The following is a 24,938-nucleotide window of genomic DNA, read 5'->3' as shown; positions in this document are numbered from 1 at the left end:
AAAGAAGACATTATAAATTTGCCAAATACATATCAGTAGTAAACTTAAAAATATAGCATTACATACAATAAGATAAGTAAAAGTGATCAGAATTCCTTTGGGATAGCAGCCACCTCTTACATTTCACATAGTGGTCTCAGACTCACTGCAACTACGTAGAACCCTGTAAAATCTCTTCTCTGGTTTCAGCATCACTGTTGCCTCTTTGTCCTTTTCCTCCTGCCCTTACGCTACTGAGAAGTGTTTCTGCGTTTCTTACAGCTGTTCTCCCTTGTCCTTCCTCACTGCAGAAATCCTGCCCAGATTTCACCGTGGAGCTGTGACTATCGGTCTCTCCCGAAGCCTTTTGTTCAGCCTCTGCCTTTCACCCACTTCTAAGTGCTATTGATAAACATTTCCTTTTACCAATCAGAGTGCACCCTCTTTGGCTTCCTTTATTTATCCCATAGTTTCATCAGAAACTTGTATTTCTGAAACTTTGTGCTACCCTCCTCTCGACAAGGCCATGTTTGCTATAAGGTATCAGTCAAAGGAGCCATTTCCTAAGGGCCTACTGTGTGCATCCTGGGTGCCCCACTGTACTGGGTGCTGGCAATATTGTGGCAAATAAAATAAACACATCATTGACCTGGTGGAGCTGACAGTCTAGTGGGAACAACACCTTTTTTTTTTTTTTAAGTTCTTATTTTTTTATTAAAGTCTAGTCGATTTACAATGTTCATTTCTGGTATACAGCAAAGCAATTCAGTTACATATAAAATAATTCACATACCATTTTTTTGAAGTAGAGTTGACTTACAATGTTGTGTTAGTTTCTGGTGTACAGCATAGTGATACATTTATATGCATACACATACTCTTTTTCAGATCCTTTTCCACTGTAGCTCATTACAAGGTATTGAATATAGTTCCCTGTGCTATACAGTCGGTCCTGGCTGTTTATCTGTTTTATATATAGTAATGTGTATGTTAATCCCGAACCCCTAATCTGTCCCTTTCCTGCCCCCTTTCCCTCCTGCTAACCATAGTTTTTCTATGTCCATGAGTCTTATTTCTGGTTGGAACAATAGCTAATAAACAAGGGAGTGCAAATAATTAAATGATTGCAAATGTGTGGAGGGCTTTGGAGAATGAGAATAAATGGGAGCATAGAAAGGGGGCATGGGCTCACCTAGGGGTCTTGAGGTGGTGGGAGGTAAAGATTGAGATCATATCAGCTGGTGGAAGTCCAGGCTGAGGAACAATTCTGGCAAAGAGTGGCTCTTGCTTTCCACCCTGTCATCAAGTAAACTGTCATGCTCTTTAGCCACACCACCTGCTCATTCTCGCCAGAGTGCTGCTTCCGTCTTGTGGGTTTCTGCCCTTACACCTTCCTGGTTTTGTGCTGTCAGCCCATCTTGGAACTCCTGAGGTCAGTGTCCCCCAGTTGATAGATGAGGATCTACCAGTATAGCGGGTTCTCAGAGTCTGATTTGTCCACTGACTCCTCCCCTGTTACTCTCCTCTTCTTTTCCTTCCCTTCACTCCTCAGATTTGGTGAGATTTCTGTGGGAAAGAAGTGCAAGCCAACAGTGGGGACTTAGAATTTATTTGTTGATTTATCCCCTCCACCCAAACCCTGAATTTCATCGTCAGCAACCTCCTCTCCCCATCCTAGTCACATCAAGGCTTAAGGGAGTTGAAAAATCTCTCTTCCTTAGAGGAAGTTTAGGTGTTTTGATTTAGATCATTAACAGATATGCATATTAGCTCTGAAGTTTTGCATGACCTGTAATTATGCTTTATCTACTTATCCAGTATTTGTACTTTGTATTTTAGATTTCTTCTTTTTTAAGTTATTTTTTATTTTTTTATTTTTTTTAAGGGGGTAGGTAATTAGGTTTATTTATTTATTTTTAGAGGAGGTACTGGGGATTGAACCCAGGACCTTGTGCATGCTAGACATGCACTCTACCACTTGAGCTATATTCTACCCCCCTAGGATTTCTTGATTCAAGTTATTCAAAAGTTTCCATTTTTGTGACCAGCAGTTGAGTTTTTTTTTTAAAGCATAGCATATTGATAGTTAGTATAGCTAACACTGTGTTATGACCTAGTAAATACAAAGAGGTTTGCAGATATACATCAACAGACTAGTAGAGAGTGGCCGGAGTGTGTTCTGATGCTGTCTGTCGCCTTTCCGCCTGCGCTGCAGCGTAGCTGTGCAGCTGGGCAGACTTTCTCTTATCGGGCCCTTCATTGAGCCATAGCCAGTTCCGTAGCACAGAGAAAGAAAAGACACATTTTGCTTCACTTGATTTTTCCTTTTTCCTTTAAATATGTGTGTGTGTGCATTTAAATAACAATATGAACATGGAATAAGTACTAATTATAACATCTGTGTATGAACACTTACTAGAAAAAACAAGTGAATTGTTAAATGCAGTGTTGACCTGGAGTAGACGTACCTTTAACTTCTATCATTTTATTGTTCTAAATAGAGAATAACACATCTTATTTTTAAAATTTTTGGATTTAATTGTAGTAAAATAAACTTAAATTTTACCATCTTAAGCATTTTTAAATGTACAATTCAACTTTGTTAAGTACATTCGCAGTGTTGTAAATCGATCTCCAGAACTCTTACCACATTGCAAAACTCACACTCTGTACCTACCAATTAAACAGCTCTCCGTTTCTCCCTCCTCCAGCGCCTGGCAACCACCATTCTACTCTCTGTCTCTATGAATTTGACTATTCTAGGCATCTCATATAAAAGTAGTCATACAGTATGTATCTTTTTGTGACTGACTTATTTTACTTGGCATAATGTCTTCAAGGTTCATCCATGTTGTAGCATGTGGCAGAACTTCCTTCCTTGAAAGGCCAAGTAATACTCCATTGTAAGTATGTAGCACATTTTGTTTATCCACTCATCTGTTGATGGACACTTGGGTTGCTTCCACCTTTTGACTCTTGTGAATAATGCTGCTGTAAACATGGATGGACAAATGTTTCTTCAAGATCCCATTTCCAGTTCTTTTGGGAACATTTTGAGCCCCAACCTGAACACAGAGATATGTCCATGCTCTCTAAATATTTGAACAATGTAGGAGAGAAGGAGGGACGGGACAGTTATTCCCAAAATGAGGCAGATGGTAACCCATCAGTCATGTGAGATTATTTCAGTCGGCTTCAGTGTTTCTCAAAGTATTGTCCAGGAGTCACTTGCATTAGAGTCTCCTAGAATGCTTGCTAAAAATGTAGATTCTTAGGCTCTTCACTAAACTTCTCAAGTCTGAATCTCCGGCGAGACTCCAAAATTTGCATCTCAGGAGATGTTTACGTGTACTGAAATGTGAGATGCAACGAGATGGCAACGAGATGCCTGAGAATTTACCTGTTTATGCATATGAAGGTCCTGCTCCCTGCTGCTTTCAGCCCTGCTTTCCTCTGGGGCACATTCACCCGAGGCTAGCCCATGATTCACTTTTTCCCCTCATCTGTCTGGATATTTTAGCCCAATGAAAAGTTCCATAAATATAGCGAAGGATGGCCAGGCCTGTTTGCAACCCTAAACTGTGATCCAGGTCCAGTCAGATCCTTCTTCCTTGGGATACTGGTTGGTGAGCCACTGTTGCTGTCTGACTGCTCCTGGTCAGTGGGCCAGTGAACAGGTCAGGACTTCCTCCCTCAGGCCTTGTGGTGTTTAGGTTTACCTGAGTTCTTAAAGGGACCAAATTGCTTTCTTCTGTGAGCTTTTTTTTTTTCATTGAAGTACAGTCAGTTTACAGTGTTGTGTCAATTTCTGGTGTACAGCATGCTGTTTCAGTTGTATGTACACATACACATGTTCCTTTTCTTTCTGTAAGCATTTGAAATGACATAGTATATTGTGACCCTCAGGACAGCAGTATTAAAGTGTTTCTCTTGTACGACCAAATGAGAAGTGTGACGTCGTCAGCAAAAGCCAACCAGCTGCTTTCTTTTCATTTTGAAATCACTCTTTGCCTTCATCTCGTAATCACATCACGCCCCTTCATCTCCACCATCTGTGGCTTTGCTTCTAGTTGTGATCTGTGATTTGCAAGATTTCATTTTCTTTTTAATATCCACTTTTATTTAAATAATATTGGTGTTTTTTCAGGAAAATTGTCTTCAAACTTTTGTGGAAGAGAATGTTTAATGTTTGACTTCTATGAAAAGTAATGATACTGACTAATTATATACTTTATTTTTAATGGAAGGATCTGGGGGGAAGCCCTAATATGAAGCTTGTCTTTGTTATAACTGACCACCTTTTCCACAGTGTGCTTCATTCAAATTGATTTGGTACTCCAATAATTTTCAGTTTTTGTACAGCCAGTTCTTGTGATTTTCATTAGCTTGGCTGAAATCCCCTCTAGAATGGAAATGCTGCGAGGGTTGGGGTGGTATTGCTGTAGTTCATGTGGTGCCCAGCATGATACACGGCACATAGTTGGTATTTAACCAATATCTGTTGAATGAATGAAACACCATGAAGCTGATTGTAATATATTTCATATACTGTTTTTATTGTTTCTGCTGGAAATTTTCTTTGCAGTTTTCTGTTACACTACAACTCTTTAATAATCTAAGAACTCAATTTCAAGAAATTGACAGCTCACCTACCTAGTATCTTTAATTGGACCAATTGATGCTATAAGTTGAAACACACATTTGCTCTCATGGGGTCACTGATTTTTCTGTGAGGAGAATTGACTGAGCAGAACTCCTGATGCCAACCAGTAATTCCACAGTTGATTCTATTGATTGGAAAGGAGACTGAACACTTCTGAGTGTGAGTGACTTGATGCCAACGATCTCCAACCCAGGTTGTGTTATTGGTGATGGATCAATGCCATCATCTTTACCTACAACAGCCAGCACATTTGAGTCTTTGTTTCAGGATCCCAGATAAACTGGTAGAGCGAGCCTATTTTTTTCTATTTACAAATTTGGATTTCTAGCTGTACACACTGAAAATCCTGTTTGTGTCTGTCCTGTTTGTTTGCAACAGCGCTTAGAGAACCTCTTGTCAGTGGACTGCTCAGAGCAGCCCTTTGTGTAGAGCTTTCTTTGAGCAGCATTTTGGGGGTCAGGATCTGGAGTGGTCAGCCCAACTTACTCTCAACAGTGTATAAATTTACCCTGATTTAGGAAAGCTATTAACAGAAAACCTTTGAACGTGTATTTGTACAGCATGATACAATATTGTACAAATGTACAGGTACAAAATTAATTTCACCTTTTGAGTTTCTAGTCCTCCAGCCTAAAAGTGAGAATGCCTGGGCTTAACTGTTGAACATAGTGTTAAATACTTAATTGATGTTTCTGGATTGCTTAAAATCTTCCAGAAAAATTATTACCCATAGCTACAAAGTAACAGGACTCAAAACGAAAGACATCTGTGGAATCCCAGGACAAGTTAATTAAGAGCAGGTGGGAAGGACTGCTCAGTGGGTCTGACTTCAGTTGGATTTGCTGGTATTCTTACTACCCTGAATGCCTTTTAAGTATTCGGTGTGACCCTAAGCTTTCAGAGTTGTAAGCAAGCTTTTAACTGTATGATTTTAATAGCAGTCATAAGGTTAAAATCTAACACAATGCCTAAAAGTTGTATATACATATGTATTAAAATTAAGATCCACACTAATATTAAGTACATTGCCTATTCTACTGAACCCTTAATTTTCAATTTTCTTCATATTTTAACAACCATTTATAATTCTTTTTATAAGCCCGTTGTTGAGTATATGTGAAGTTATTATTTTCTTGTTCTCCTTCCCACGTGCAGTTGAATCAACAGATGTTTATTGAGTATTCACTTCATCATCAGAATGATACCAGTGTGTTAGTTGTAAGCATCGTTAGCAAATTTGGGTGTAATCTGATACGTTCTTGGTGCCATCTGAATTTGCTTTTCTTTCATTCCTAGGCAGCTTGAGTTTTTCCTCTCTGTCTGTTGGCTGACTGCATCCCTCCCCGTCTGTGGCCGCTTCTGCTCTTGGCACGCGCTCGGTGGGACCACAGCTGCCTCCAGAGCCCGGCCTGACGGCAGGCCCCGGGCGGGGCGTGTCTTCAGCCATTAGTGCTTTCGCTTGTTCTCTCTTCCTCCTTTTTTCATTCTCGTGGGAAATGGGGAGTAAGTGGACAGAATTAGGAAAAGTGGAAGGGAAAACTGAACAGAACTGGAGGAGGCTTAAATGGAAAATGTATTCAACTGGGTTGGATAACTTAACCCAAGTTTTGGTTAAGTCATTGGGAACCTGCGTGGTATTTTGCAGTGATTTGGCATAGTCATCAGAATCAGACTTGGGTTCTGACACCAGCTCTGCCATTCTGAAGTGGACGTCACAGAGCCTACCCCACAACACGGCTATGTGCGCTAGATGAGACTGCAGGAGGGGGCTTCTCCTGTTACCGTGCCCACGCCCAAGGTTATGGCAACAGCTCTGTGACAACAGACCAGCAGTTGACGCCAAGGCTTATGCCAAAACATTTATCTTGCCCCAGCTCCTCTCCCTTCTTCTCTGCAATTAGTGTTTAACGTGTTTTCTCATTTAATCTGTGTAATAGCTTCATTACGTATCATCATTCCCATTTTCCAGATGAGGAAATGAAGGCTTGAGAAGTTAAGTAACTTGCACAAGGTCATGGATTTGGTGAAGAGCTTGGGACTAGTTCTATCAGATTCCAAAGCCATTCTCTTGCCACAGTGCCAGCCTGCCTTGGATAATGAGTGTGTAACTGAAGAATGAAAGGGAGTTAATGGAGTGGCCATGCCACTGTTCTTTCCACTACTTCACTTGGTGAATGAATAATAAGCAAACACTCCCAGAGGGTATTTGCATTTTAAAAGAGGAGCTCATTACCCCTAATGAATCTCTAATTGGTAGGATTTGTGGGGGACATATTTCTGAGCACTGGGGCTCTCTCCTGTGTCTTCAAGGTGCCTGGCTACCCTTTTCTCCTGTGCAGACTGTTGGCTATTCTGGAATCAGAATCGTGCAGTAGAACGCAGTCACATTCTGCCAGTCTGTCCTGAATGCAACTGAAGGAATCAACAGGGAGTTGTGAAAAGAATCATCTAAAGGGAAATAAATGTGGGTTAACCTTACATGAAATGAATGTTCAAAAGCTAAATAACAAATTTGGCAATGTTGAGGGTCTTCTTAAAAAGTCAGATAAAAAGAATATATTTCATAATCAATTTTAACTTCAGAAATACTACATCAGCATTCCCCATAGTGTGTTCATAGAACTCTGCAAGATGTTTAATAGGCATCCGATGAATAAAGTGGCTTTATAGTCAAATGCATTGTGACAAAAAATTTTTTAGATTTCTTTACTGAAGAATTTCTCAGAGCCTTTAATATATTAAAATGAGTTGGAAATCAGTTGGAAGGGAATGTATTCTGTAGGTTTTCCTCATACTTTTGACCATAGAAATATTTTTTCCATGTAAACTCCTTGAAACCAGTGTTTTGTAGATCACATTCTCAGATACGGAGTTCTAGATAATTCCTCTCTAATAAAAGAGAAGAAAGAAAACAGATTTCTGCATTCACAGCTTTTCATATGTAGGCAGGTTCCAATTCTGTCCACACCAGCCTATTCCCAGGCCTGTTGGACTCTAGGGCATTCCAGTAATAACGCCCTTCTCACCCAGATAAGATCTAGCCAGTTTAGTTTTTAAAAAATAAAACAAAACCAAAAAAAAAAAAAAAAATGGAGACCAAAGTCTCACCTTTATTGCCAATAAAGCTGGTGTTGAAGAATGTGGCTTCTGTCAGGGAGCAAATGGGGTTTCCTAATCTGAACCCCAGAATTAGATTGATCTCCATCCAGTTATAGAATATGCAAGTTTCCCCAGGTGGGAGGAGGGTCAGGGCAGACAGAATCACGTGTTCTCTCGTCCTCCCCAAGAGAAGGGGAAGAGGAGGAGGAAGAGGAAGAGGAAGAGCCATAGCCATGTGTAGCCAAGTCCTCCCAAACCACCAGCCCAATGACTAGAGAGTGGAGGGAGGCTGGGGTGCATGTTACTAGTTTCCTCCACATGGAAGGAGGCCTGAGGAGTGAGGGCACTCCCTCCGTCACTCACCACCCCCTCCCCAAAACAGAGCTCCTCTGGGTGATCCAAACAGGCATCAGGGTTCCCCTCTCATCACGAGGGTCTCTCCTCTTCGCCTTCCCTTGTAACCAGTGCTCACTCTCTACCACCTTTTCTCCTCTCCCTCCACCCAGTTTACCCCATAGAATGGAGTCATGATGATACTGTCATGACTGTCCCTTTCTCATCTCCTTATATTATGTAATTCAGCTTTTTAATCTAGAAGAGGTAAAGTACATATACTCCCTAAAACTGGGATCTGAAAACTACAGCCTAACTCAACCTGTTTTTGTAAATGAAATTTTATTGGAACGCAGCCACACTTACTGGTTTGTATGTTGCCTGTGGCTGCTCTGAGCTACAATGGTAGGGTTGAGACTGTGACAGGGAACAGTATGGACCACATAGCCTGAACCTTTTACTATCTAGCCCCTTACGGAAAAAAATTGCCAACCCCTAATCTAAAATACGGATGAATTTCACTTCAGTCCTTTAAGGTCTGAAAGAACTTCATTAGTACGGGCATATAGCCCTTTTTCATTCATTACTCTAAATAAAAACTTCATTTTAAACCAAGAAAATTTCATAGCTGTAGTATAAGAGGGATTTAAAAAAAAAAATAAATTCTTTAGTATAAGAGGGATTTTGTCTCTGGTAGAATTGTTTCCAGACTTACAAACTTCTGGAAGAGTATCAAGGGGACTGTGCATTTGCTTTGAGGGACCAGAAGGAAGGACAGAGGCTTGCTCTGGTCAGGAGTATTTGGCATCATCAGTGGAAAGGGAAGAGAACAGATCATTCATGGGGCCTATGGAAGAAAAGAGGAGTAGAGTGGTGTCTGGGGACCCTCGGGGTTGGACCAGCACAAGATCCTGCCTTTAGAGCTCCCTTTTGGAGCCCTGGGCTCTTCTTCCCACTGTTCCCCAGTTAGGGGCTTGATTTCTCCCACTTCAGCCCCCGTCCACTAGAACCTTCCACTAGACCACACAGTCCCCAGAGAGGTCAGGAGACTGGGTTCTGCTCCCACTGTGACTGACTTCTACCTGCGAGACCTTGGGTGAGTCACTGAATGCCTTTGCCCTCAGGCTCACGGTAAACTCTGGGGGTGTTACTGAACAAAAGTTTGTGTGCCGTATGCACAGTGAGGCCAAACAAACCAAAACGTCAGAGTCTAGAGCAGAGGAAAGTTTATTGCTGGGCCAAGCAAGGAGAACAGGTGGCTCATGCTCAAAATACCCGAACTCCCTGATGGTTTTTCAGAGAAAAGCTTTTGTAGGTAAAATCTGGGGAGGGGGCTGAGGGTTCTTCTGATTGGCTGGTGGTGAGGTGACAGGGCGGTGCTCCAGGAATCTTGTCCTCAGCCTGAAGTTGCCATCCTCCACCTGGGTGGGGGCCTTATGTCCTGCAGAAGAACTCAAACTTGTTGTTATGTTCCTCCCTGAGGAGGAACCAGGGTCCTGCCCCAAGGCTGCATGGTTGTTTCTCGACTGCTCCTCCCTCGTTTCTGCATTCTCTCCCTTCCCTGATGAGCAGCTGTTTGAATCTGCTCTTTGGAGCTCAGGGAAGATCAGGGAGGCTGAATGAAGCCTATTTCCTACAAACAAGAAATGGGGGCATGGGAAGGATTTATACCAGGGAGGCCCCACAGGATCCTGCTCTGTTTCTGTCCCTCCTTGTCTTGGATACTCCTCTTGAGGAGAACAGGTGTTGGACAAGAAAGAGAATAATGTTGCAGGGGTGAGGTGGGGAAGTTGGGAGGATGTCTTGCTGAGCCATAGTGAGAACCAGACATGGTGTGGTAAAAAAGGCTTTATGAAATGTAAATACTGTGAAAATTTCTGCTGTTTTTCTTCTCCCTTTTAAACAGCTGACTTGTAAATGAAATTTTTGAATCTATACAGTACATAAATTAGCATTAACTGATGTTTGAAAACTAAAGTACCTTATTTCACATCGGCCACATGCATCTTCATTTATTGTTAAAGTGCCTAACTTTCATGTGGGCTCTAAAAAGTTAGAAAAAAGAACTGAATTTTTACCATGATAAAATAAAATAATTCTTCACTGGGAGGAAAAACACTTCAAAAGTTATATTTCGTTGTGACCTGTTCTTTCCTGTTTGTTGTTTCTGTAGCTTTCATTTTGTGCCTTTGTTTGCAGAGAGTAATCTTGCAGATGGCATTTTTCTTTGTAGTCAGTTTTTGTCCTACCTGAGTCACCACCAGATACAGCATTTCAGTAAAGAGTGATTGTGCGGTTGCTCCCAGGCAGATGTGTTGTGTGATGTCAAGAACACTGGCTGATAAGCTTTCTGGTTATTTAAGCAGTATGGGGAAATGGAGAAAGTTTTGTTCAGATACACGCCTTGAAATCAGAAAATGGTGAAGGAAGCACAGGCGTTGTGCTGAATGATTTCAGCCAAGTACAGTGTTTGTATGGCTGTGGCATGGGGCAGCAATCATGTGAAAAAGTCAGAAAATCTTCCTGGAGTAAATGACCTTTCATACTGGGTTGTTTCATGATGAGCCTCAGCCATGTGAGTGTTAAACACACCTTGACCTTGATATACAGAGACTTGCATTACCTTGGCTGCTTGTCCTGCCGGGGCCTCATCGCCTTTAACCAAGCAAACTAAACTCTTTGTGCGTTAGTTTTGCCGCCTGTGAGCTGGGGGTTGATCAGGTAATCCCTCACTTTGAGAGAGAAGGAACATTTCTAAAAATAAGATTTCCTGATGTGCAAATAAATGGTCAGTTTAAACAATTACTTAAAAATCAATCAAAATAATGATTTGACATCCTAGGTCACAAAAGAAGGTTGATGTATCTTTCACTTAACAACTATTAACTTTATTATCTTACAGGCATAACTTAAAAGTTCCTAATGCTTTTGTTTCCATATGATTTTTTTTTAAAAATCATTAGCTATTTTTAAACTCAAATAAATTATGACACCATTACAGATGAGTAGTAACATCATAATGGTATTTAATAAATTTGACTTTTAATTTCCACAAATACATTTTAGACGAAAGACACTAACTATATGTTCAAATAAAGCTCTTACTTCATTCCATTTAGTATTATTTTGTCAGCCTTACAGACGAAGAATGTATAAGGAGAAGTTCACTAATTTCTTGAGCTAGTATTTCTGGAACACCTACTATGTGCTGCCCAGCAGTAATGCTGCTCTGCCTAGCTGAAAACAAAGCTTATAGGCTGGAGTAGGAATAATGTGCTTGGATTTTGAACATATGGGGGATTTACCTTAAGTAAATAAATGACCGATTTCATTCTTGTTTGTGGTTTTAGAATTCAGCAGAATTTTGTTTACTTCTTTAAAATTTTCACGAGGTCCTTTCTCGATGATAGCTGTTGGTCCATTGGTAAACTAAACATTTGTGTTTCACTGTGGAAAAGTTAAGCCCAGCCCAGACTTTCATACTTTGTTACCTCCAATCAAGACTGTGACCTTCCTTATATTAACAAATTCCTAACCTTTAATGTCAGACAAATCATCATCTATGAATTTTGTAGTCTTCACTGTTGTGGACATTCCTGAGTTGGATTAATCTTTTGGGAAGAGCAGTTTACATATTATGAAATTAACCTCTCATTATGCTTTAAAGAAGTAGGCTAGTTGTTTTTTTTTTAACCTATCATGTTTTAATCACAGATCATCCGTGTTAGTTAATAAATTAAAATAGGCCATTACTAAATTAAATTATGCTTGTGTTTGTGTCTGCCCTGTGTCCTTAGAGCCAGCCTAGTCACCAACTTTGTTTAGTAATATAACCCACTCAGGTGTCAGCTTTAGGAATCAGATAATTAACTAAATGCTAATTGATGAATTTTTCATTGTTCTTTCCTGCTGTAAAAATTGTTTCACGTTTGGTTAATAATTACATACATAGATATCTACTCTGAGGCAAATCCACAGAGACACAAATACTTTCAAAGAGTAAATCTTATAAAAAACAGATTTGGAGGACAATTATTTATATTATAAAGACTTTTAATTTGAAAATAATTTGCTTTATCTTCTTTAAGTTATAAGCTTTCCTAGTTTATTTGAATTATGACTTGATTGACAAAATATAAATTCACTTGATTTTTCCAGGGTAAACCTACAAAAAGCAAGATACATGTCTGGTTTAGATTGTATGTCTGTGTATTTATGGATGATTTCTGTGACCACTATAAAATTAGTGTTCTTAAATATTAATGTATTTACTTTGTAACAAAGGAAATAGTAGTTGTTTCCATAATTTGAAATATACAGTAACAATAGAATAAGTAGCAGACAGTTTGGCCTCCGTGGTATGATAGTTTTTTTTATTTTCCTTTTCTTCATAGGAGATACAGCACATGAGCAAAGAGTGGCAGCAAAAGGCAAAACTTCAGACGTAGAAGGCAACCAGCCTTTGGAGGTAAGTGCATTTGTTTTTTCATAATGCATGCAACAAATACTAAGTACTGACTGTATTCAATGCATTGTGCAAGGGGCTAAGTATATAGTGTGAAAAAACAAACACAAGGACAAAGAAAAATGCCTGGTAAGTGAAACTCAGTGAGTCCTTTTGGGGTAAAACTGAACAAGTAACTGTGACTACACATTCCTCTGAGGGTGAAGAGTAACTTCCACTCTTGCTGTGCAGAAGGTGCCAGGGTTCCAGGAAAACGGGTGATCCGCCCCAAGTCAGGCGACGGCAGTGCGGGGCTGACTTCCCAAGTGCTGCGTTTCTCCCAGTGCTGGGAATGGACACTCTGTTGGAAAAGGAGGAATAGAGCACTTAAGTTAAAACATCTGAATTATTTTTAATTGAGTGATTATTTCCTAATATACCTGAATAAATAGGTAAGAAACGAACCTACAGAGAAAGGTTTGAAAATGACCTGTTCAGGACTGTAGTACATTAGCATTTCCACCATCAGAGTTCATGCCTTGTCATCGTTTGGTAGAAAGACTAGAGCTTTTGTTCTTTTCCACATGAGAAAATTATTTGCTCCTTGTAGATCCTTGAAAGTGCAGTTCACATACTTTCATATTCTACTCAGAAACATACTAACCTTATTTAATCCCTGAAATAATCATTTCTAAGGGTTAGGGGGAATGTGAAGTATTAGGGTGGAAGAGATACCCGTGAATTTTGAAACTTCCTCCTTGGTGACACACCTCTACTTATAGTCCGCTTGTAGCAAGTGAGGGCATTGCATACAGCTGGAGTGAGGTCAGGGAGCCTGGCCTGTTTATCACCGTATCCACAAAGCCTAGCACAGAACAGGTAGTCAAAAATATTTGCTGAATGAATGAATACAATCATGAGTTGTAAGTAGAGAGTAATATTTATCTTAAGAAGAAAAGAAAAATGCCTTGTCGACATGTTAAAGCATCTTGATCTCTTTTATTTATTCAAATATTTAGTGAGTACTGAACATAAGTAGCCTCTTGATAGGAAATAAAGGTTGATGTCTTTGAACTTTGCCAAAGAACCACCACGTTGGTTCAGAAATCATCCACAATTACTTGAGTTTAACTGCTTAGTTATGCGATTCAGTGGAAATGTCTGTGGAACTCAATTATTTTTCAAAGTTGACTCACTGATAGAAAGAATTCCAAGATTAAGTTTTAAGGAAAAGGCTTTTGATAATAGATCCTCTGAGATTTGAAACAAGCTCATGATTGTGCTACTTCCTGGTCTCTCCAGTGTACAGTCAATTCTTAACCATTAAGATGGGATATATATACTCATGCTACAACAGGTAAAAGTGCCTTCTGTCTGAATAGTTGCTGGGCACTGGGAAGCCAGCATGTGCTCTCAGAGTGCTTACTGATGTAGCAAAAAAGAAATAGGGAGACTACAAATGAGGTTACAGGGTTAAGTCACAGTACAAGACAATAGTACTTGCACACTTTTAGAGGCTAGTGTGATTCACCACAGAAGAGGCCAGTCACTTATCCCCACCCGAAGTGTCCAAAATGGAATTTATTATTCCTCTGTTTTAAAAATCCCCAAAATGCAAAAGCACTGCTGCGTGTTTCCTCCATAATCTACCTTGAAAGATGAGTCTTATCCAGTTCAAAATTCTTTGAAGGGTCTGATGACTCCCATAGTATATGTCCACTTGGACCTCTCTCCTGATGAGCTCTAGACTATATCCAACTGCCTACCTGTCATTTCACTTAAAAATTTCTAGACAGTTCAGCCTTTACTTGACCAAAGAAGAACTGTTGGTTCCTGGCGCCACCACCCTGAAGCTTCTCTCTGCTCAAGGTTTCACCATCTCTGTTTAATAGCACCACCCCCTGTACAGTGGTTTGCTGGAATCGAGCCCTCGAGACTCCCGTGGCTCCTTTCTTTCCCTCACACTCCACATGCAGTTCCACCAGGAAGTCCTGTTCCCTCTCCCTCTAGATCCAGAGTCTGACCCCTTCTCAACATGGGCGCTGTTCCAACTGCTTTCACCAGGACTCCCTGCCTCCATTCTTCCCCCATAAGTCCATTCTCCTCACAGCAGACAAAAATAGGAAGCTGATCACATCATGCCTTGGCTTAAAACCCACTGGCTGCCCGTTCTGACTGGAGTCAGTGCTAAGCCCTTCCAGTGAGCTACAAGGAGCAACCCGTGCTCTCCAACCCCATTTCGCTCCCTACCCCAAACCCCATCCCTTTCCACAAGCTGCCTTTCCGTTCCTTGATCCTTTGAAGCTCTTTCTTATCTCAGCCTTCGTATTTGCTGCCCCTTCTTTGCCGGAGCCTCCCTCGCCTGCCTCCTTGTCATTTAGATCTTAGTTCCAGTGTCACTCTTTGCGACAACCTCAGATAAAGTGTCTCTTCCCCCAGTCACTCTAACGTGACACTGTTTTATCTTCTCCATCAAATCTATCATCACTCTCTCAGATTATTCACTTGCTGCCTCCCTGCCTGCCTGCCCTGACTAGAGTGAAAACAGACCTCGTGGGCCTAGAATAGAGTCTGGAACTTAGAAGGTGCTCAGTAAACACCTATTCACCGATAATCTAGAGTCATTGAATGTCCTCGTCGGTCTTGGCAAATTAAAGGCCTGAAAATGTCATTTGACTTACTCTTTTCACCTCACTTTATCAAGTCTATCGTCAGGTTCTGTTGATTCTACCTCACAGATATCTTCCAGATCTGGTTCCTCGTACTCCAGTGAGGTCCTCATCTGTCCACTAGACTCTCAGTAGAGGAGCAGCTTCTTCCCCAAATCCCTTTCAGGGAAAGAAAGCAGGTTTTGTTACTTCAGCCCCCAAATGCCTTGAAACCCACGGAATAAAGCTTAAAACCAAAACCCTGTTCAAAAGACATCTCTACTGTGAACTCTTCCCTGGCTCACCCAGCCGGAGATAAACCCAGTGTCCTTTTACTACTTGTGTTGTCTTTTATGGCTTCACTATAGTTGTGAGTTCCCGAACGGTGGAGGCTACACCTTAACTAGTTTTACAGCCTCAGCTACTCACGTGCTATCAGACATATGGGGCGACACAGATGCCCAGTCTATGGTTTCTGAATGGGTACTTGAATAATAAGTGGTCTTCTGCAGATGCTGTCTTAGGGGTGAATTTCTTCATTATTATTAAATTCTAGTTTTGACCTTATAAACACACAGTTACTTTTTTTTTCTGCTCTGTAAAAAAGTTTTCTTATATTTCTTAGAAGTTACCCATAAAAAACTGTTAATTTAGATTATTTGGCACTCGTGTTACATTAGCAAGACAAAATGTAATGATTTCAGTTAGAATTAAAAGTTGTAACTATTGTACCTAGCAGGAAAGATTCTCATTATTTTCATTTTTCAGGGCTATAGAAGAAATGTTGAAATATTATTTATAATGAAAACATATGTGCTAACTTAGTGTGGGTTCCATAGAGCTTAAAAATAATACTCTTAGTCTCCAAAATAGAACTCATATTTCTAAGGACCCTTTGGAGAAGGTGGCTTTTAGTATCCCTAGATAAGTTTTTTGGTGAATTAAGACAAACATATAGATTGCCTACTCTTTTCAAGGAATTGTTGGACATAGAGTGAAGAGGATCTAAAGATATATAAGACTCCATGATTCTAATTTAGAGAAGCTGACATTCCCAATCTATTTGTGAAAATTAGAAAACTCCACAAGTCACTGTAATATGAACTGGAATAAATAAAGTTCCTTAAGCTCCATACCTATAGCTGAGGTTTCAGGGGAGGAAGAAGTGACATCAGGGAGAATCAAGAAAGGCTTCATGTATTAGGTGAGCTTTGAATCATGAAAAATGTTTTCTTATTATTTACACAATTAATTTTATGTGATTAATACAAATTCCTGTGACATGAAATCCTTCATTAAGAATATTTGAGCTATATAGAAGCAGACCATGGTATGAGACTGCTTTCCACACATGAATCTCAATGGTAGATAATAAAATGTTAAAAAAAAAAAAAATAGAACTTGTGCTGGGAGACACTGCAGTTTTTAATGGCAGTTAAAATACTTCGTTAAGTGGCCTGTGATATTTCCCCCTTACACTTTATAGCCCAAGTATACTTCAGAACTGTGTTCCCTCTCCAAGTACAGTTCTCTCATCAACATCATGGAAATTCTAACATCTAGATAGAATATGATTTGAAAACAGGAGATCTGATTTGGGCATCAAATAAGTTAATGTTTACAAAGTTGGATTATGACCTATTTTAATGCCCAGAAGACACTATGAAAAGCAGCATATTTATTTGCATTATGTAATTAATGGGACTTTTTACTTCATGAAACTGAAAAACATATAACATTCCTGCCAGGAAATCATGATTTCTCAGTAATTTCTTTGTCTCTTCCTCACTCCCCCTTCCTAAATATTTTAGGATTTTTCTCAGTGGTGACTTCAATTAGTTACTGCTGTTGTACTTTAGTGTTCCCTATATATGACCCCAAAGTATCATCACGTAAATTAGGGTAACTTAAAGAAGCATTGAATTATCTAGGCTTCTAATGTGGGTTCTCCCAGGTTGTGCTTTAGTCTGTGTTTTAAGAGCCATTGGTAACTTTTAACAAAATTCACCGTGTTTTGATGTGTAGTGTATAAGCTCCTATAAACCCATGTTTATAGGACAAGGGCTTATTAAAATTAAACTCACTAGACTCTAGTACTTGGGGGAAGAGTGATAATTTGGAGCCAAATATCCAATAGGAAGATTATCTACCTCCCTCTGTTCCTTTTTTTCTTGTTGCCTTTCAGGGTAAATTTTGGTAGTGCGTTGTAATGACATTACAGCTACTTACTGCCTTCTGCTGTCTAGGAGTCTGGTTACTTACAGCTCAGGGGGATAAACCCACAGATTAATGGGGGGCCAGGCTTTAAATTTTTGTCATTTTGCCTCGTCTCTTCAGGAAATAAACATTACACGTAAGTCAGCAATTAGTCGTTCTTTTCTAATCTTCAGTTATGGAAAGTGTATTATATTGTGAGAACTGGAACCATATTAGCTACTAATTTACTAGTAGACTTATTCTTTTTTGGTTTGTAGGTATATTTTGAGAGATATGAATATGTAAATCTTGGTTTTTTAATATAACTATATCCAGTTTTGGCAACTATTAATTTTAAACACTTCTAGCAGATACTCGTAGATTGTTTATGGACCTTGAATTTCTTTTATTTTTACTACAAAAATTATTTTTAAATTTGCATTTTTTAGCCTCTTTATTTTATGGAAGTATATTTGACATACAACATATTAGTTTCATGTGTACAACATAGTGATTCAGCATTTGTATGCATTGCAAAATGATCACCACAGTAAGTCTAGTTACCATCTGTCGCCATACAAAGTTACTACGATATCATTGACTCTGTTCCCCATGTTGTACATTACATCCCCATGAGTTACTTACTTTATAACTGGAAGTTTGTATTTGTATCTGTATAACTGAAATTTGCATTTGTTTTTGGTCTCCAGGATTGAAGAATATGTTTATTTAGTTCACTGCCCTAAAGAGAACAGAATACAAAAACAAGCCAATAAAAAACTCCCCACAAAACCACAATTCCATTTGTATATTTGTCTTGAGCGACAACTAATTCACATATGCATATGGAGACACATATAAAATAATAACTAACAGATGGTATAGCTGCAAAGTAGGATTTATAAAGATTATTATCAGCTGGTGGTATTGAGATACTACTGTGGTTACACTGACAGAAGACAGAAATTACTTATGATAATAAACTGTGACACTAATATCCCCTCAACTTCTGTTAACCAAAGTAGCTTATTGCATATTTAATACACATTTTTTAATGAAGACCTAAAATAATTTTACAGCCAATTTGTACTAGGAAATTTAATAGACAGCAGTTGCAAAAACAGTAAGTAAGGTAGTAGCAGCAACAGCAAAGCATTTGCTAAGATCCTTAAGTTCATAATATTAGAATCCTGGGAAAGTACAGGAAGGATTTGGGAGACTTTGTTTATTCAGGTCATTTGAAGCACGCTTCTCAGTCTAGTACACAGTATTTGTCATTTTTATTCTCATATTTGTAAATAGTTGAGTTACATGTGAAGTTCAGTAATTTAGGGAACAAAAACTATTTGGAAAAAGGCATGGAATGCACATATTAGTGAAATGTTAAACTTACTCATGTGTTTTTGTACTTCTCTCATGTCTTTTAACAGAACTATAGGAACCTTTTGACTCTGTAGGGACAAATTTCCATGTTCTTTTATTTTTAGATAATCATTAAAATGAATGAAAATATCCTTGAACTTTGTAAATTCTATTCGTAGACTTTGGTTACCACTCTTTAAAAAGGAGTGTAAGATTATCTTATTAAAGACTGAGTTCTATGTAGAAAAAAATTGAGGTTAGGTGGTATAGGAAAAAGGAGTGATTGTTAAGAATACTTTCAAGAATAGTAAACATTCTTCTAATGGATGTCAGGATTTCAGTTTTAAGAATTTTTTAGTAAAACATGATATATAAGTTTATAAATTTAAAGTTTTGGGGTGATAAAGATGATTATGAAGCTGTTAATTCTCACAAGATCTTTAGTCCAAATACAGGTATAATGAGTATTGATATTGAAGGCAGTTTAAATTGATACAACCGCTTTTGGAAAGCATTTTGGCAGTAAGTATCAAGAACCATAAAGACATTAATATACTTTGACAGTAATTCCACTTTTAGGATTCTATTCTAAGAAAATAATTTTTAAATCCACAAGAAGTTGTATGTGCAGAAAGATGGCAGTCGGCTCAGTGGAATATTTTTTAGTTTTCCTAAATGAAATTTATGATTAGTTTTCAGTAAAATATAAAGACTCTGGGTTTCATAATTTCAGTTAAAACATTTGAGGTACAAAATTGTATTTACAGTATGATTGCTGTATATAACAACTGCAGAAAAAGATGATGTAATACATAAAAACACTGAGTGCTTGCCTTTGGGATGATAGATATATGGGGTAAATCATCCTTTCCAGTGTCCTGATTTTCCAATTTGTCTATAATGAGTATATCTTATATTTTAAATGATAGTAACTTTGATGGTGAGGAAACAATGTATTCACTCAAGGGCCTGTTTTCTGCTTAACAGAAGGACTATTTTGTATGGCAATAAGGGCAACAGAGCAATCTTCTAAGGATGATCTTTAGGAAATAGGTCGGTACTTCCCTGCCTTGGCTTCTTTAGGTTTAAGATTCCTTAATTAGTTGATCACAGAGCATCACATCTGATGATTGTGGCTTGTTAAAACATCTGTCCTCTCACCTGGGGGCCTTTCTAGCAGGGAGAAGAGTAAGGGGACTCGGAGGTTTCTCTTCACGGCTCATTGGAAATCACGTGGCCCAAAGTTTTCTCATTGATCTACCTGACTGTCAATGTCATTGAATCAGTTATGAAGCCATAACTGATTCACCACAAAGGTTGTGCATTACTGGCTTGAACGTGTATTTTTCTGCAAATCTTGCTTTTTCCTCTATATCTATGATTCTGAGACTCTTAGTTTGAAGATACTAATTTCTCCCTTTATGAGAGTTAATTTATGAGAATATAATTTTATCCAAAATGAGTGCCAGGAGTTTTGTTTTTTGTTTCTCCTAAGATAGAACCATTTCAAATTTCTGATTTACTGGGAAGTAGAGCACAGTTGGATTATTATTTATATGGTGAATTTAACTCTTTGTTGTGTCTCTCCTCCTATGTAAGATGCCTTTTGGGAAAAAGATTTTGTAGAGTATATTTCTCCAGTCTGTATTTTCATATAAATTACTGGGCCATGTAATATCTTTGCTGGACTCCTCTGCTCAACAAGTGTTTGATCTGGGACAAGTTGCTAAACTTCTCTTCAACTTCAATTCTTAGTCAATGAAGTAGGAGGATTAGATGCAGTGTCTGGATCTTTTCCTCTCCAGACGTCCTGGCTCCTTACCTCTTTGGAAAGTGAATTGGAATTTTGCCACCAGATGCCAACCTTTTTACTGCTACTTTGATTCGGGGGTAAGGGAAGGGGGGCGGGGGGATCTGCCGCATAGTGAAGATATTAGGTATTGATTATTCAGGCTTTCATGCATGTTAGGAAGGAATTGTCCAAAAGTCCTTGCAGATAAACTGTTAGACTGCAAAAACTACTTCCAAGATCCTTGTTCTTGCTTACAAAGTCTGTTTTGAGAAATGATAAATTCGGCCACTGATAAAGAACATTTAAAATACTTTATTATATTTCTTTGAATTTACAAACTTTTTACCTTTATATTTGACAGTCAGATTAGCATGGGTTGTTGATAGCTCAAAATATTGGCAAGATGAAATAACCTGAGGTATTCTTGTCAGAGTTTGTAAAGATCTTTTCCATAACTTCACATTTGTATACTTTTGTTACCATACATCTTTGTCCTAATTTCAGTTTTGCTGGAAAAAATCAGAATTGAGAGATCATAATTCTGGTATATTCTGGCTTCCATTGGGGTTAACTAGCACACTGAAACATAATGTTCATTCATCTTAGCCAAAAACGGCCAAACTGTGTGAGGTGTATAAGAGCTGCCCCTGTTTCCATCCAAAATGCACATATGGTGTGGGTAAGCCAGTAATGTGAGTTTTATGCAATGTTTCTGCTCTTGTACACAGTCTGTTGCTCAGCACCAATTACTCCTTGCCAGAAACCCGCTAACCTGCTGCTTTTGTAGCTCTGCTTGATGAAGCTAGGTAGCTTAAAGTGACCACAGTGATATTTATTTAACTTTAGTAATCTTAGTTTGTGAGGGTTATGTAACTTTAACCGCCTGCCTCATCTGTTGATTCATTGCAACTGATTGCAATTAGAATCAAAGAACTGGAGCCTGTCATTGTGTGAGACCCAATATGTGTTTATATGTTTAGAAGGAGGAACTAAAATGTGGAAATACTAACTTTTTGCTTAACAAGTCTGGTTTTCTACCTCCAATTTAGAAAGTATTATTCTAAACCATACAGAATATTCCATCTATGTGTTGGTAGTCATTTTGTCGTCACTTTTCTGGTTTTCACTTTTGTGGTTTTAAAAAGCCACAAAATCAGCAGGGTGAGAGGTCCATGTTGGGAGAACAACTGTTCCCTATTTCCCATAGCCATCTTTTTTCTAATCCCCTGTTTTTTAATTAGTAGCAAATGGTCCTTATTTTTTCCTCCTTTGGTTCATGTTACAGTCGTAACTTCTTGTGACTCTATAGAGACTTTAAATTAAAGCACAACTATATTTATGTTATTGTCACATAACTAGGGATTCTTTTTTGAAGGATAAATTTCATCTGACTTTTCATCCACTGGAAAAGGTGGCATGCAGATGTATACTTGGCCTAATTGGCTTTTTCTGAATATTCCACTTTGTACCTTCCTGAGGAGTCTTGTGAATATGCTTATGAGAGTGCACCAATATGAAAACATAGGGAAAAATTACACCTTAGTTAGCTTGGTTAAATTTACATAGATTTTACATTTCTTTCCAGATCTAACAGGCCCTACTTCTTACTGTGTCAGTTTTTTTTTTTTTTTTAATGAACACCTGTGTTCATCCTGCCCTGTTCAATAATTGACATTATTTCCCCCCACTTAAGGACTGTTTAATGTCCACTTTGGGGGTGTCATATTAGGAACAAGACTTTCTCACACTGCTTTTTAAATTACTTAAGAAATCATTATGGCTGTGAATTCTTAAGTTTTCTCTAATACCAGTTATATAATAGAAAGTACATGTACTAGAACCTCCTAATGTAAAAGCTAAAAGCCATAGTTTTTTTTTTTAAGTAATAGCAACCCACATTTTCTCTGCTTTCTTATGCCACTTGGAGAAGGAGAAAAGACTGGCATATAAGTATTACACCTAAGAGCACAGTGCTAGTGGACTGAAGTACCATTTACATAATAATAAGCAGCCCATGAAAACTTTCTCAGAACTTCTGAACTGAAAAGAGTCAGTACACTGTTGCATAATCCTACTTCTTAAGTTGGTTTCTGTTGGAGAATAATTTGAAGAACATGCTGTCTCTTTGTTCGTGGAAATATTCTGGAATGTATTACTAGATCAAGCTGGCCTATCGCAGAGCTGTACATTTCTATCTCATTGCCTCAGTCCTGCACAGATTGCCTTCCCTGAACTGTTTTTCAGCTTGATTGAATAACTGTGAGAAACTGCTGTGAGGAATCCACGAGGACATTTATTATGGAGGACTTACTCAGACATTGTCTATTACATAGTTTCCCCGTGTAAAGTCCCATTTAGGGCTTCTGATTTCTTATTGCTTTTATACCAACAGAAAATATTTTCTTTGTACGGAGGTGGTAATATTCTCTTTTTCTCGTGGTCATTGTGAATTTTGTACCTAGTCATTTTTTTTTTCCATTTTCTTTTGGCAGAAGGAAGCTCAGACCTATATTTACAGCGCAGTTTTAGTAATTATTTAGCACCCTGTGGGATGTGTATCTGCATACTTTGTTTTCCCTTAGTCTCATGTTCTTGTTTTATATTTTTCCTGGTTATGATTTTAAAATTTATTGTGAATCTTGTTGGTTGCTTCAGAATTATTGTGTAGAGAAAAGAGTTAAAGTTAATATGCATATATATGTGTGTATTTATGTATATTTTTATAACACTTACATAAAGTAAGTAAAATGTGCTTTTTAAATAGGTTATGAGAGGTATACATAACTCCCAATTTTGATTCTCTCACTCTTTTAAAAAGTTATCTGTGACAAAATCATGAGTTTTTTACTGTGAGAATGTGTGCATTCTTATTTAATCTCTCTGATGCCTCAGGCGCACACACTGATTTCCAGTCTAACATGCTTTCTTCAGGGTCCTTGTTAATTTGAGGCGAAAGGAGCCTCCTTTCCAAGTCATCAGCTCTGTCCAGCTGCTCTCAGGCAGAGTGTACCTCGGAGAATCTCCAGCTCTCACTATCTGCGACATCAGCCACTTGGTGGTCTCCTACACACACTGGTTTTTCATGCTCTAGACATACTCCTTAGATGGCTTCTCAGTTGAATTTTAGATATCAGTATGGAGGACCAAGGACAAGTGACTACCTAATTTAGAGAGACATTGTCTTGGGAGTGATGGTTCCTCACAGTAGTGAATTCATAGAACCCCTGAAGTAGCATGGATGGGTAGCTGCTAGAATGTGAACTGTATCAGCAGACAGACATGGAGTTCCTTCCGATCATGGCTCGCCATGTACCATCATGGTACCTTTGATATAGTACTTAGCCTCTTAGATCTTAATGTCCCTTTGCTATGAAATGACAATGACACTCCTTACTTTGCAGGGTTACTGCAAGAATTAAGTGAGCCAATATGTAATATTTATTTCTATGTCTGTATACACAGTGTCTGACATATACTGGACATTCATTAAGAGTTTCTTTTTAAATTGGAAGGAAATTATGGTCGACGCCTTGATGCCCATGCCAAAGCAGGTTTGAAGGGATTAAATCAGTTAGGAACTGAGCTCAGACGAGAGTTACAGAGAGCAAGTCCAAAGTTAATGAAAGAGAATTTCAGCCCTCATACACCAAATGTACAAATCACACTTGTGCAGAGGGCCACTGAATCAGATCAGAAGGAGGTGCACCATTTTTAATTGGATAAATCTCCCTGGTACTTACTTATTTTTTTTAAACCTCCACCCCATGCCTATTGACATGGATAACCAAAATCAGATTCTGTGCTTTCAACTTAAATAGCTGTAGTTTTGTTCTGGGGGAAAGAAAAAAAAAGGATTCAGATTCTGGTATAATGTTCTTTAGTCACAGCAAGATCTGATGGGTAATTTTGTATTTGCATTTTTATCATTGCCTAACTAAAAGCTGATTAGCCTGATTAATAGATGATAATTCCCAAGTTTCTTATCCAAGTGCATTTTGAACAATCAGACCATTTTATTTATTTCAATAAATATTTCTCAAACAGCAGATTGTTTTGGGCAAAGCTCTGTTAAGCATTTTTCTCCACGTCTGAAAATTTTAGGGTTATTAAGCTGTTGAAGACTTGTGGTTTAAAAAATTGTGTTGTACATTCAAAAACTCATCATTGCAAGAACATGCAAGCCAGTTGACCATAATTAAACTCCAGGATTGGAGGCTATAACTGTCTTTCAGAGGCAACCGTCCCTCAGGCAAATTTTAGGGCATTACAAAGCAAACTATCAATTAACCAAATGAATCAGTTAACCATACTATTGCTTTCCTCAGTCAAGTTAAATGGTCAAGAGTTTTACTAATACAGAAAGGTAGAGCTACAGGAGAGGGTGAGATATGAGAATGATATGAGAATGATAGGTTAAAATAT

The 24,938-nt window shown here is 38.5% G+C and overlaps 1 protein-coding gene and 1 long non-coding RNA gene across 6 annotated transcripts in view; one reads left to right on the top strand and one right to left on the bottom strand.

Moving 5' to 3' along the window:
• UMAD1 (UBAP1-MVB12-associated (UMA) domain containing 1) overlaps nt 1-24,938 on the top strand; it is a 195,503-nt gene that overhangs the window by 117,713 nt on the left and 52,852 nt on the right. For both annotated transcript variants that reach the window (XM_010972168.3, XM_045508531.2), the window contains one exon: nt 12,469-12,542. In XM_010972168.3, coding sequence (XP_010970470.1) covers nt 12,469-12,542 — 74 coding nt within the window. The remainder of the gene's footprint in view (nt 1-12,468; nt 12,543-24,938) is intronic.
• Nucleotides 12,429-24,938, bottom strand: part of LOC105082574 (uncharacterized) — a 149,363-nt gene continuing 136,853 nt past the window's right edge. For 2 of the 4 annotated variants that reach the window (XR_012508194.1, XR_012508195.1), the window contains 4 exons: nt 20,863-21,025; nt 18,008-18,104; nt 15,200-15,346; nt 12,429-12,879 (listed from right to left, as the gene is read on the bottom strand). This is a non-coding gene — a long non-coding RNA (uncharacterized LOC105082574). The remainder of the gene's footprint in view (nt 12,880-15,199; nt 15,347-18,007; nt 18,105-20,862; nt 21,026-24,938) is intronic. The other 2 variants (XR_012508193.1, XR_012508192.1) reach the window with 1 other exon arrangement.

This window comes from Camelus bactrianus, chromosome 7 (genome assembly GCF_048773025.1).
Source record: "Camelus bactrianus isolate YW-2024 breed Bactrian camel chromosome 7, ASM4877302v1, whole genome shotgun sequence".
NCBI lineage: Eukaryota > Metazoa > Chordata > Mammalia > Artiodactyla > Camelidae > Camelus > Camelus bactrianus.
The sequence above is the reverse complement of the archived record's forward strand: the minus strand, read 5'-3'. Positions and strand labels throughout refer to the sequence as shown.